This window comes from Echiichthys vipera, assembly GCF_963691815.1.
Source record: "Echiichthys vipera genome assembly, chromosome: 7".
NCBI lineage: Eukaryota > Metazoa > Chordata > Actinopteri > Perciformes > Trachinidae > Echiichthys > Echiichthys vipera.
This window is the reverse complement of record NC_139832.1, coordinates 27,196,514-27,210,384: the sequence shown is the minus strand read 5'-3', so window position 1 is coordinate 27,210,384 and position 13,871 is coordinate 27,196,514. Positions and strand designations below refer to the sequence as shown.

The following is a 13,871-nucleotide window of genomic DNA, read 5'->3' as shown; positions in this document are numbered from 1 at the left end:
TTCCATATCCCATTTAGCACATCGACCATATATTGAAAAAGGCAAAAACCACCTCAAGCGAGCGTAAAGAACCTTTACAAGCATTTAAGTTTCATCACATCTTGCCATTCCCATTTAACTTTTCTAGTGTGAATCTTTAAAATATGCATTAAAATATGTTTATGGAAACATGGCTAGTGTAGTGTAATGCTAGTGTGGGTGAATGTAGTGTATAGAGCTAGGATCAGGACCGACCTGACATGAACCCGAATAGTTTCTGCCCAAGCCCAACCCGATCCCCAGCGGCAGTATTGGGCCCAAGCCCAACTATGTTATTTCCTGAATTTCCACTGCTGTTTTATCCATGTGTTAAATAGATATTCTGGACATTTGCGCAAATCCAACCTGAACCAACGGATCCAATCGGGGTCAGGCAGAGAATCAAAGCACCAGCAATGTAGAGTGCTTTGAGTAGAGACAAGAACGGCCCTATATAAATGCCAGTCCATTTACCCGTACTGAAATGAAAATGTTGCTCTGCATCTGCTGCAGATGTAGTGTAAAGAAAACCGCATCACCTTTAACTCAGATGAAGTGATGCACTACATCCAGTTAAAGGAAATTAAATTAAAATTTTTAATGAAAGGGAAAATAGCAATGTTTTTACAACATGACAAGATTGGATCAAATATTTAATAAGGCTGTACTAATCATGTTTAGCTGAGGTCTGTGTCAATGCTACAGCCTACACTCCTTACACCATTCATAGTATGTAGTACATGTGTTTTGAACATGTCCCTGATCCACAGCTGAAGAGACAAAGAACATTCAATACCATATGATACTTCTGTCGTCACAGGCCGATACACTCTACTGTACCTTTTCAAAGCATAGTAGCACCATTTCATTCCCTCTTCCTTTTCGTGACATCCATTTAGGGATTTTTCTACACTTTCATGTCTCTCAAAAGTCAAATGAAAACAGCATGCATGAATACAAACGTGGGCCTCCCTCCTTTCCTGTGTGCACCATGAGCCTAAAATAATAACAAACTCAATTTCATAATTCCACTTTGCACAGATGTTCTAGTAACAATTAAACCCCCATGGTCTCCGTGCCAAACGCTACTCATCCCTTCTCTGTCTCTGAAAACAGACACTGTCTAACTCAATTAGGCCACAGTGATAAATGAGTCAACAACTTGGACATAAAGCCAACAAGGTAAACAAATGGTGCTGAACATGCCACTGAGGCTGAGAACTGAGACTGATGGATTGGTGGCTGTCTGAACACAAACAGCTTTGACAGGAGGCCAAACGTATGTGTACACCCATGTAAATTACATATTGTTGTGTACCTTTGGTGTAGGACTGTTTGTCCTGGTCCTCTTTATTCAAACTATTTTAGACAATTTTCAGTGTTTTTTGTCCGGGGTCCTGAGATTTACTCCTGCCCGGTGGCCTCTTGCTCGGTCACTCTCCTCTTTTCTCATCTTAGCTTCCTCTGTCAACATCCTCTTTGGTTTTTCCTCCTCTGCAATGATGTCTGTAGCCTATAGTTGCTGAACCTGGTTCCATTGTCCGATCAACCGGCTCTCATTCTGGCAAAACACCGGCGCCGCTGCCCACCAGCATTCCCAACCACCTCGTGTCTGAAAATCTCCTACTCCCAACGGACCTAAGCTCCAACAGCACAACAACACCGGTGCTCTGAACTCCAAGTCCTGGCAGCACGGCTATCTGAGTTAACTAGCTGACGGCAGTTAGCAATGTTACTTCGGCAAAAAGTAAAGCTTTCTGTCTAAGAAGAAACTCACAGTAAATCACAGAGAGTCGAGTCAGAGCAGCCGGAAAACCAGAAAACATTTTCTCCATAAAATATGATCACGTTTCACCAAAATCAGTTGTAGTGCAGTGGGAAGGCACCATTCTTGCTATTGCAAGGCAGTGTAGCATCAAAATGATTAAGCTTACGGTAAAACACATTCGGTTGAAATCTTCAGGTGTCCATATACTTTTGACGACATAGTGTGTGTGTGTGTGTGTGTGTGTGTGTATGTGTGTGTGTGTAAATCCATAAGGTACGGAGGAGACACTTCTTCAAGTGTGTACAGGGAATCAAAGTGCACTTTGCATACAGAGAGAGAGAGAGAGAGAGAGAGAGAGAGAGAGAGAGAGAGAGAGGGAGGAAAAAACAACAGTGAAAGAGAGAGGGAGGGAGGCGCAGCTGGTGGCAGCCAGAGGACCATCTGTTCATCACTCTATTAGTTCACACACACACACACACACACAGACAGGCACACACAGTGTCACGCTCATTCTTAAACACCCCCACACACACGCACAGACACACACACACACACACACACACACACACACACGATACAGCTATAGTACGCTTTTATTTCCTCTTTTTTACAGTTTATTCTCCTTTCACACCACCGTCCACCCAGTAATTCTCAGTCTGACACCCCACGGCGAACATTAAAACAGTTTCTCCAATCTTGTGTGTAACACTGTGCAGAGCCGTCACAATCCCTTTCTACCACAACACACACTTTGAATTTGTGAATGATTAAATGTATCACTATATAAATACACAAATAAGTGTCCTCCATTATGCAATGTAATTGAACGTTCCAGATACTGTATACTACATCACACTTGTGCTGGAACAACAGGTCCTTTAATTGATCAATTGATCAAGAAAATTCATTAACAACAATTTTGAAAACGGATTCATTGTGGGCATAATGGGCTGCCACGATAAGTCATCATTATCGATGACGCTGATGCTGAAAATACGTCCACAACTTTCCCACGAAATGTTCACCAAATTTTCACATGATCTTATCCTCTGCTCTCATGTTTCACTGAAATACACTTGCACGGATGTCTGCCACTGCCTGCCCGCTACAGAGCAGCAGAGCAAGTCCATTATAATCAACAGCTGCTAGACAGACCACGGAAACCACAGCGCTCCGTGTGGACATCACGCTGCACACATATCACACTGAGAGCAGAGGAGAAACAGGTGAAGTGAACACAATGCACCGGTTAACAAGCTCGGTAGTGAATGACAGGAGTAAATGGCAGACCAGCTTTAAAAGTGATGCATTTCATTGTAAGTAAGCAGTGTGCGGTGGATCTTATTTATGCGGATGTGGATTTCGAAAAGTAACTGATAAACACTTAAAGAAACTTTAAAGAAAAGACACTTTAAATTATACATTTGAGAGAATTAGATGTGGCGTGGTTAGCTTTGGTTTGCCAAGAACTAAATAATTAGTCCTCTTTTTCTTATTTTAGCCAATTTATTTTGATCATGTTGTAGTTGCCAGTTTAAACCTACAGGTATGCACTTTAACGATAGACTGTATAAAAAATGGACATAGCATACCCGTAGGGGTCCGTTCTCTCAACTTGATCTAATCATATTCGACTCTGGGAGTCGCCATCTTGTCAGACTTTGACTCCTCCTCATTTCCTCTTACCAAAATAGGGCATGCATGTGACGTTGGGGGGAGGGAGATACGTCCATCTGGCTGACGTATACCGATTGAGGGCCAGAGGCTAGCTGTCACTCAAGAGGTCACGCCCTTAATTATTAATAAACTTTAACCTCCAATAAAATAAAGACTAGCCTGGTACAAGTAACATTCACCCCCCTCAGTGTTGTCATGGAGATATGACCTAAACCTACAAACAAAAAAGTTTTGTTGTACCAGGCCTTAAATAGTTTTAATGATGCTGTGAAAACGTCCTGTTTAACATGGGGGGTCAATGAGAAACTGCTCTATTATGCAAACTGCTCCTAGTGGCCACTCTGTATTGGGTCAACCAGGAAGTCAATGTGGTGGGGGATTGTTTAATATTCCGATACAACAGATAAATAACAGATAAGTATTATTCCCCAACCCTTAAAAAAGTATTTAAAAACCAACAATGAGCTGCTCTTTTGAACAGCTCTCTGGAAGGAACAGAGCCATGAGATCCGGCTCCCATCAAAGAGTCGTAATTCCCATAACTATGCTCGTCTGGATTTTTGTCTGATTGATTTTCATTGACTGTATGCACTCCTTTTCTTTGTCTTGAATGACACACCTTTGCAAGGTGGTTCCATTTGTTGTATATCTCGCAATGCTTTCCGGGAAGTCGCTGTGGTGGGGGCTTGATTTTAATATGTAAACCATTGTTTACATTTAGTTTTTTGCTGCATTCTAATGTACAGTTTGTCAAAATAAATTGAACTTCAATGAAATGTTCAATTTGATTTTTTGTTGTAAAGGTAATCATTCAGATTAATCAAATTAGTCCTTGGTTAATTAGTTGTTAGTTGCAGAAAACAAAAAACATTGTTTAAGATTGTCCATTGTGGAAACTTGCCGCTTTCTTGTTTTGATTGAACAAAACCAAAAATCTGAAGGTGCCATCTTGGCCTTGGTCATTTCTCACTGTTTTCTGGCAACAAAAGTAAAGCTTCTCCTCTTAAAATCACAGCAGTCTACACTCAACATCTTCCATTACTCACCGTACATCTTTCCTTCATCTGAGAGTATAATCTTCCTCCTTCCACAAGGTGGGTAGATGGCCAGGGCCTCCTGGAAGCTCTGCTCGATGTCGGGGCTCCAGACCCCCTCAGGGTCCCCGTCCATGGTCTTATCCCCTCCTGAGTCACTTAGTCTTTCCATGTCGTCCCCTGGGCTCTCACTCCCGCTCCAACTACTGCATTCCATACTGGTAGCTAACGTTAACTAGCCGTCAGGTACTCGGCGCTAAAGTGATAAAAAACTAATATAAAACTCAAGCTAACGTTTATACTAATGGCAATAACTAACTCCCAGTGCGCAAAGCCAGCTGCAGACAAATGAATGCTAATGCTAGCTGCTGCTGACTATGGTAATCCCCAATACTAACTACCAATAATAATACTATTAGACTAGTAGACTGTTGACAACTCAGCAAGCTGGAACAGCAGGAACCCTAAAATGAAAGAAGACAGACACAAAAAAGTATTGTATTAGCTGCAATCAAAGTAAGTACAGCACATGCCACATTATGACAACTTGGGTGGTATCAGGTATAGCTATTACGGTACACCAGGGTATTTAGAAATCCCAAAGGTATCATTCTAAATACTGTCTAAATTACAGATGCTCCTCTTTTTATTAAATTTATGCGAAAATGGTGTATTAGGTGATGTATTGTAGTGCAAAGCACGCACCACCAGAGATCAGTCTCTACTCTCTACTAGTGGAATAGACAGCTGCCCTAACAAACATGGCGACTGACAGTGGAAAAATGTCAGTTAAAAAAAAACCTTCAGCTTTAGTCAACAAAGGTGAACCAGCCAATGGATGAGGCTAAGTTATTATTTGCCTGTGTGCACCATTTAGCTTCGATTACTCCGGTGCCCAACAGTGGCTCCTCCTTATCTAATTAGGCTAACTGCATATTAAATACACAGCATTGTAAGGTAGACAATGTGATACATGCTTCAATGACTTTTATCACCAGCAACTCAGCTTTTAGCCTACTTTTAGCTTACTTTTTTTTTTTTTAACAAAAATACCATATATCCGCGGTGAAATGACAGTTTAAAGGTAGGGAAAAATAGATGCTGCCCAAACATAACAACGTCCCGGGTATCAATTCCAGCATTTGGACCTGTGTCGGTACATAAAGGTTAAATTGCTCCCGAAAAAGATTTACATTTTATATCGGCGCCTCCGATATTAACTCAATGAATCTTGTTTCACAGTGATTGGTCAGCCGCATCACTTAAACACAAAACTAAAAACACGGTTTTACCTTCTATCAAGCTACGATTTAAGTTGTTTTTTTAAAATTACAAATGGGAGTCAATGACAGATGACACTGATGTGCTTGTTGCAATGAGTCTTTGCCACAAACATAGCATATACACACACACATAGTATATCGTCAGGTCTACATAACAGCAGGAGTCAACGGTTTGAAATGTCCTTCAACAGCCTGAGCAGAACGGCTGAACCAAGCCCCCGGCATAGCGACTTCCTGGTTGATCCAATACAGAAGTGCCAAAAACTGCAGTTCTCTGAGTGTTCACTAGGGGCAGGTTTGCACAGTAGAGCAGTTTCTCATTGACCCCCATGTTAAACAGGTACTGGTACAAAAGAAACATTCTAGTCTGTATGTTTAGGTCACATACACTGAGGGGGTTGAATTTTTTTGTACCAGGCTAGTTTTTATTTTATTTGAGGTCAAAATGTATGAATAATTAGGGGCGTGGCCTCTTGCCCTCACTTCTCCTCAGAGGTAAACGTCAGATGGACGTATCTCCCTCCCCCCCGACGTCACATACATGCCCTTTGTTGGTAAGAGGAAATGAGGCGGAGTCAAAGTCTGACAAGATGGCGCCTCCCGTAGGCGAGTACGATTGGATCAAGTTGAGAGAACGGACCCCAACGGGTATGCTACGTCCATTTTTTACACAGTCTATGGGCTAAACACATCCAGTGTTGGTTGAGTCCAGCTTTCTCTGTATGGTGTGCTGCTCACTGCTGTTCAGGGCACGGTTTGGATTCCAGTTTTAGATTTTGATTTTTCACTTGTTTGAATGGATGTGATAACCGCAACCCAGAATTTCATTTTTAAAAATAGGGCAAATACAATGGAAATGGGTCATTCTCCTTTCCCTAGAGCCCATCCTGTGATTCATGCTGACATTAAGTCTGTATTTCTTACAGGAAAAATATTTTCTAGTGCAGCTTTAAGTTCTGATCAACACATTGTAGGCCTGTATCCCAGCTGCTAGAGGTAAATTATTGCTTCTTTTCATGTAGGAAATTGCCTATTTTGTTAAAGCGCTGTGGTGGCTGAACATCAAATCCTCATGCATATAAGTGGGGCAAGTGAATGAGGGACAGACAGACAGAAACCACTACTACACACAGCTACCAGCAGAGTTAGGAAGAAAAAAAAGAGAAACTGAAGGGGCTTGCCAGCTGCCCACAATTCTTCTAAAATCCCCCACAGTAAACAGCAGGGTTGGCATACTACACACCACGCTCACACACACCAACATATGCACACATAAAAACACACACACAATTACAGTGCCAGCTCTTCGGGCGAACACATGTCATTTTGTCTGGTCGTCTACTGTTCACACTTCCCTTGCACTGTCCCTTGCCACAGCCTGCACAAGCCTGCAGTGTGAAGTGTATGTCAGTGTGTGTACACTGTGTCCGCCTGGCTAATTTTAACACACAACTACACTTAACAGCGCGTACATGCAACTGAAGCCCAAAAAGCAGCAGGCAACATTCTGTACACTTGAGCCCAGCTCCGAGCTTTTCAGCACCTGGGGCATTACACTGCGAGGACGCAAAAAAACATCCGTTGGCTAAGACTCCAAGCCACATGTAATGAATGCGATCTGCTGGTTTTACTAGAGTTTAGAGTTCTTTCTCTCTTCATGCTTATTCTATTCACCCTCATTTCCGTTTCCTCTCCAACTTCCCACCCTTGCTTTCTTCCCTCCTGCCCTCCTCCAAGCAGTGTTCCATTCAAACAAGGATTCATTCATCCACAGGGCTCTATGGTAGCAGCAAGATTTGTTTCCTCTACAACGTGTGTGTCTGTGCAACTACGTCTGCTGAAGTGAAGTATTCTTCTTCACAAGTAACAGAGGCTGGAATCCTTCATGTTACAACAACTCCACTGATGGCAAGTTTTAATGACAGAAATAAAAGAATCAATAGAAACTGTTCAAACCACTTCTGCACTGCAATACATTTCTCTGCTCTCTATTTGAATGAAGATAGCAGAGAAGCAATCAACATTTCACCAAAATATGGCTAAATAGGCTAACGTCTATATGTCATCAGTCACCCTTTGCTGGTATAGTCCCTATCCGCACACATCTGGTCTGACACAGTTTCCGGTCTTTTCGCGGTGCTTTCCCTTGGCGATCGTCACTAAAGTGCAAGCAGAATTGATTCATACACTTCTAAGAATCTACAAGTGAAATGTCATATTTGTAATTATATGTAATTATACGTCTAATTAGTAGGGGTGTAATGATTCATCTACTACATCGATGTATCGATTTATATTCCTACGATCCACCTACATCGATAGGTGCTTGGCAAGTTGTCCTTAACTGGGGACATATATCGATATAAAATTGATGTGAAACGTAAATAATCTATTGTGTCGATAGTAATTATTTGCACATTATATTCAAGAACAACAGACTTTATATGGATTTATTTTAGCACTTTTAATAGCGAATAAATATTAGATTAACTCTCCGTCAGCGGCACTCTCAATGGCACTGCTCGTATGATGTCATCAGCATGCTCCAACAGTGACAACAGAACAAAGGATGGCTGGTGGCGGGGAATTTTCAACCCACAGTTGAGGTGCAGCTAATGAAACACTTCGGCTTCTTCAAGAAAGGGGATGCGCTAGATAAATCGCCTGCTGTGTATAAGGTTGGTAAAAGTCAGAATAAATACCAACTTAATCAGTGTAGATATGAGGCATGATGAAATCATATAGTGGCAGCTTGTTTTCTCTAGGCCCACATGGGTATTTAATATTCATGTAGACTTAATAACCCATCAGACATGTTTATGAATATTAAGTAGCCATGTGGACCGAGGTTGGAATAGGCAGTCCCCTCACAATATGATTTTGTCAGAGCTTATATCTACATTGTTTGACCTACTACTTGTGTTTTCATTTTCAATATAAAAAGAGTATTGAAAAAAGTCTTCCACCCGTAAAGAAGTTGTTAATGTTGAGCTACCTTGTATTGTAGCTGAATTGGCAGGTCCTGAAGTTGCACTTTATTTTTAGATAAAAAAGGAATTGTTTTTGCCATTACACGTTTGCTTGTTTATACATATATATCGATTTCAATTACGATTTCATTGAATCGTCCTTGTAGAGATACAAGATACCATAGAAAATTATACATATAATTTTAAAAACACATCGTTGCACCCCTACTAGTATATAAAAGTGACCTTGATGAGAGAAAGCAGTAAGAACGTTGGTGGTTTACATCAAAAATGGCAATTAAGAAGACTTTAGGGTATTTTGGAGTAATATTATTCTACAGTTATTTTATTGTAATGGACTGAAGTACGGTCCGGATGTGTTGACAGCAATGATATTAATTTGGATGACCAGCAGCACCCAGTGTTTAAAGGGAGGAGATGGGGGTGTCCATGTGGGGGCAAGGGTAGCACACGACTAAGTCACCAGTGTTGGCGTCCTTTTGACCACTCTTGTAAACACAAAGCAGAATGAGGCCATTAAAATGATATTTGGTTACAAAGGTAAGAATTTAAATTTTCTCGCACTATACTGTGGAAGGTGCTGCGGGAGTATGGGGTGAGGGGGTCACTTCTGTGGGCCATCCAATCTCTGTACACCCAAAGCGAGAGCTGTGGCCGGATCCTCGGCAGTAGGTCGGATTCGTTCCCAGTGGGGGTTGGCCTCCGCCAGGGGTGCGCTTTGTCACCAATCCTGTTTGTGATTTTCATGGACAGGATATCGAGGCGTAGTCGTGGTGGGGAGGGGTTGCAGTTCGGTGGGCTGGGGATCTCGTCTCTGCTTTTTGCAGATGATGTGGTCCTGATGGCATCGTCGTTCGGTGACCTTCAGCACTCACTGGATCGGTTTGCAGCCGAGTGTGAAGCGGCTGGGATGAGGATCAGCACCTCTAAATCTGAGGACATGGCTCTCAGCAGGAAACCAGTGGATTGCTTACTCCAGGGAGGGAATGAGTCCTTACCGCAAGTGAAGGAGTTCAAGTACCTCGGGATCATGTTCACGAGTGAGGGGACGATGGAGCATGAGTTTGGCCGGAAAATCGGAGCAGCGGGGGCGGTGTTGCAGTCGCTCTACCGCACTGACGAAAAGAGAGCTCTGCCGGAAGGCAAAGCTCTCGATCTACCGGTCAATCTTCGTTCCTACCCTCACCTATGGTCATGAAAGCTGGGTCATGACCGAAAGAACGAGATTGCGGGTACAAACGGCCGAAATAGGTTTTCTCAGGAGGATGGCTGGAGTCTCTCTTAGAGATAGGGTGAGAAGTTCAGCCATCCGTGAGGAACTCGGAGTAGAGCCGCTGCTCCTTTGCGCTGAAAGGAGCCAGTTGAGGTGGTTCGGGCATCTAGTAAGGATGCCCCCTGGGTGCCTCGGGATCCCCCCAGTTAGAGCTGGTTAATGTGGCCCGGGAAAGGGAAGTTTGGGGTCCCCTGCTAAAGCTGCTGCCCCCGCGACCCGACCCCGGATAAGCGGATGAAGATGAGATGAGATGAGATGAGATGAGATATCTGACTGGTGACACCATTCCGTTACCTCCATTTGACTTTCGTGGTTAAAGGTGGGTGATACCATGGCACAGTTGTTGAGCTGAAACAATAAAACTTTTACACCTTCAACTGCCTTTAGTTGTCTTACATAGAATTTACCAACCAATATTTTATACAAACAATGGATCCTATGTCTATGTGCGTAATGTGAAAGAGATCGCCTTTTGCCTTATTGTTTTACTGGTTCTCAATCTTGTTTCCAGCCCCAGCAGGCAGCAAGAAAGCTCTAAGGGGCTTTTCATTTATTTTATTTTTTTGCTAATGCATTGGCCTCAAAAACTTAGCTATAAAGGTGATGTCAGTGTTATGCTTCCAGGTTTAGCCGAATCATTAATGAATCAATGACAGGAATTTGGGTTCTTTGAAAGACTGTGTGTGCACGAGCGTTATGATCTACTTCCTTCTTGAGTCAATTATTGTCTGTTAATCACTAAAAATCAATCACGCGCAGCACAAAAGCGGTACTGCACATTCAAATTATATTTTAAGAATTCCTCAACAAACGACGGGAGAGGGGAGAATGGCTTCTTCATTTGAATTCAGAAGCATTCACAAGACATTTGACCTCTTTCGGCATGCTGAAGCAACGGCAATGAACCACCTACGTTTAGATTCAATAGGCTTTAAAATTCCTGCAGGATTTAGTCTCCATTGTATCTAAAACACTTTATAACTTACGGCTATTTTGTGTCACGGTGCAACAGCCTTCAAAACACCGAAGTCAGCCTGAGTAGCTGAGAATTCAACTGCACTGCATGTGGGTGCAATTGAACTTCAACCATGTGATATCATAGTGTAAATAATGGCATTTATCTGCAATCGGTCCCCTTCAACTTGAAAAACTGTTTTTCTTGTTTCTGTCCTCTAAAATATCTGACATTGACTATATTGACTTGTATCCGAGCAAATTTTGTCACTACAGAGGTGTTTTCACATTCCGCGCCTGAAGGAGGAGACGTCTGTGCCCTTCTGAAATTCAAACATATTTAGTTGGTACATCTCCAATCACTGTCGAATATGTGAAACACTATTCGACTGGGGAACGACTTCAACACAACGCCGACAAAGAGATGTGAAATCTCCAGCTCAGAGTGGACCTTCAGTACAGAGAGAAAACATACTGCCATCATAGCTGTCAGCCACGGACAGTTACAAGCTAACAAGCTAACAGACAACAGAAACTAGTAAAGATGCTAACTACACTTACCACTGTGATGTTTCAGGAACTGCTTTAATATGTCGCCCTATATGCTTTGCAAGGACGCCCAATCTGTGTTTTCCGCCAAAGTTACAAATGTTGTATCAGGCCCTGAGAGTGCCCCAACAATGACGAAATGTAAGACCAGAGATGTGATTGATGGACCGACAACAAGGTGGAACTGTTACTTAAAGTAACACATGAATATAAGACTGGAACTGCAGCAGAAAGAATAGTTTGGGAATCGTGAGGAAAATACAGTGACATATTAAAGCGGTACTGGGACTTTCTTATAATAGTGGAAATGAGGGATGAGTAGGTGGAGAGAGAAGAGAAAACGTTCCGTGGTTAATAGAAGAATCACAGTGAGGCTCAGATGACGTGAGCATGAGAGGGGCCCAGCAGCAGATGGACGCTGGAGAGAGACATTAGTCACACAACAATCAACTCTGACTGGGCGACTCCTCTGCACCCTGGGTGCCCCCACTCTCCCTCCCCCTCCCCCTCTGTGTGTGTCACCAGGCAGGCCTGGGTCTACTTCAGCCAGGACAGCAGGCTCCATGGTGTCAGTGCCAGCCCTCAGGAGAACACACACAGGGCATAGAGCCACAGCGCTGCAGCTGCCCTGGACTCTCATGCTCTCCCTCTGTGTCGCCTTTCTTCCTCTTTCACTTCGTCCTTACAGCACTTGCTGGCTTCCACCACATGCCAACTACATGTGTTGGTGAGCTGAAGGTTGCTGAAGGCCCTTGGGGTCTGGAGCTCTCAGTCTCCATATTCTTAAAAGCACACCAGTGAGGTTGCAATGACATGTACTACTGATGTTTGAGTGCCTGCATTACCATAGGGTCTTCGGTATGTATCTATGTGTGTGTGTGTGTGTGTGTGTGTGTGTGTGTGTGTGTGTGAGTGCGTGCGTGTTGGAAACAGTTTAAACAGATGCCGTTGAGTGGTCCAACAGAAGAATGAGTGAAAGGAACTGACTAGCCTGTGATAACACATTTAACTTGTCTACCAACAAGACCCCCTGCTGACACACACACAGACACAGACACACACACACACACACACACACACACACACACACACACACACACACACACACACACACACACACACACAGGTTTTATTCAGAGGATTTTCTCATAATCCTCAAAGCAAATAATGTTCCACTTTACAATGTTTTGCCATGTTTTAATTTTCCCCTTACGGCTCAAAGAGAATTCTGAGGTTATATTTCTTGTTTTCTGATTATTTTAGTTTAGGTTTTATACATTTTTCATCAAGGACGATCAAGGACCACCAAGACCCAACGTTCATTTGTTACTCATGTGCAAATGCGGCTAAAGTGTGAGATATCTCAACAGATTCAGGGGTGCTTCATTCATCTTGCTGCTTTAACAGCCCTCACAGCCCTCAGAGCTCTCACAGGGGACACATCATTTGCACCTCATGTTATTCAAACAGCCGGAATATATTGAAGTATATTATTTCAGCAAGAGTTGATGTACTGTCCGTCCCTCCTCACTGGTCACTCTAGGAATAAATCTAACACACATACAAAGAATTCTCCACTTTCTTATTATTAGAGAAATGAAATATTTTATATGTGAAGTATTCTGTTACATGTGTTTGGCATTTACAGCTATTTCCGCATGTAATCCAACACTGTTGCAGTTTGATGGTATTTCATATCCAAATCAGAAATGGTTAAAACAAAAAACAAAAAACTAAACATGGATATAGAACCTGTGACACAACCAATTGGGTTAGGTTCATGTATAAATATTAGGGCTGTCAAAAAAACACCTTCATTTCAATTAATTACAGAAAAAATAATATGTCAAACCCCGGCCCCGCCCCTGAGCCTGTCAGTGTTTTGCCATTACATTATGGAAAGATGGAAAAATCTGGTTCTTAAATCTTGCGAGATTTGTTGCTAAAGACAGCTGTGGGGAAGTAAGTGGAACTTGAAGAAGGGGAGTGCAGACAGGAAGGCTTTATTGTAAGGCAGAGCTTTGCGTTATCTAAAATATTTCTGATAAAAACAATGGTTTGTATTGAGCTGCACCTTGGAACCAGGCCAACTCCGGACACAACGCGTCTTGTGTGCATTTCCGGTCTAATAATAGGTAGATTTTTTAAAAATATTTTAAACTCTGCATTGTTTATGTCAATTTATGCTAGCAGTCTTCTACTTCCCTGCCATTGTTAGCATATCCTAGAATATTTTATGCATTACTGCCCCTAACTGTTGATCAGCAGAATAACAGGAGATCAATAGCAGGTATTTTTACACACAAAACAGGGACCCATTCATAA

The 13,871-nt window shown here is 42.5% G+C and overlaps 1 protein-coding gene across 1 annotated transcript in view; it reads right to left on the bottom strand.

Moving 5' to 3' along the window:
• LOC310949218 (transcriptional enhancer factor TEF-1-like) overlaps positions 1-13,871 on the bottom strand; it is a 56,837-nt gene that overhangs the window by 29,544 nt on the left and 13,422 nt on the right. Inside the window, exon 2 of the mRNA XM_083916575.1 lies at positions 4,510-4,961. Coding sequence (XP_083772701.1) covers positions 4,510-4,714 — 205 coding nt within the window. The 5' untranslated portion in view covers positions 4,715-4,961. The remainder of the gene's footprint in view (positions 1-4,509; positions 4,962-13,871) is intronic.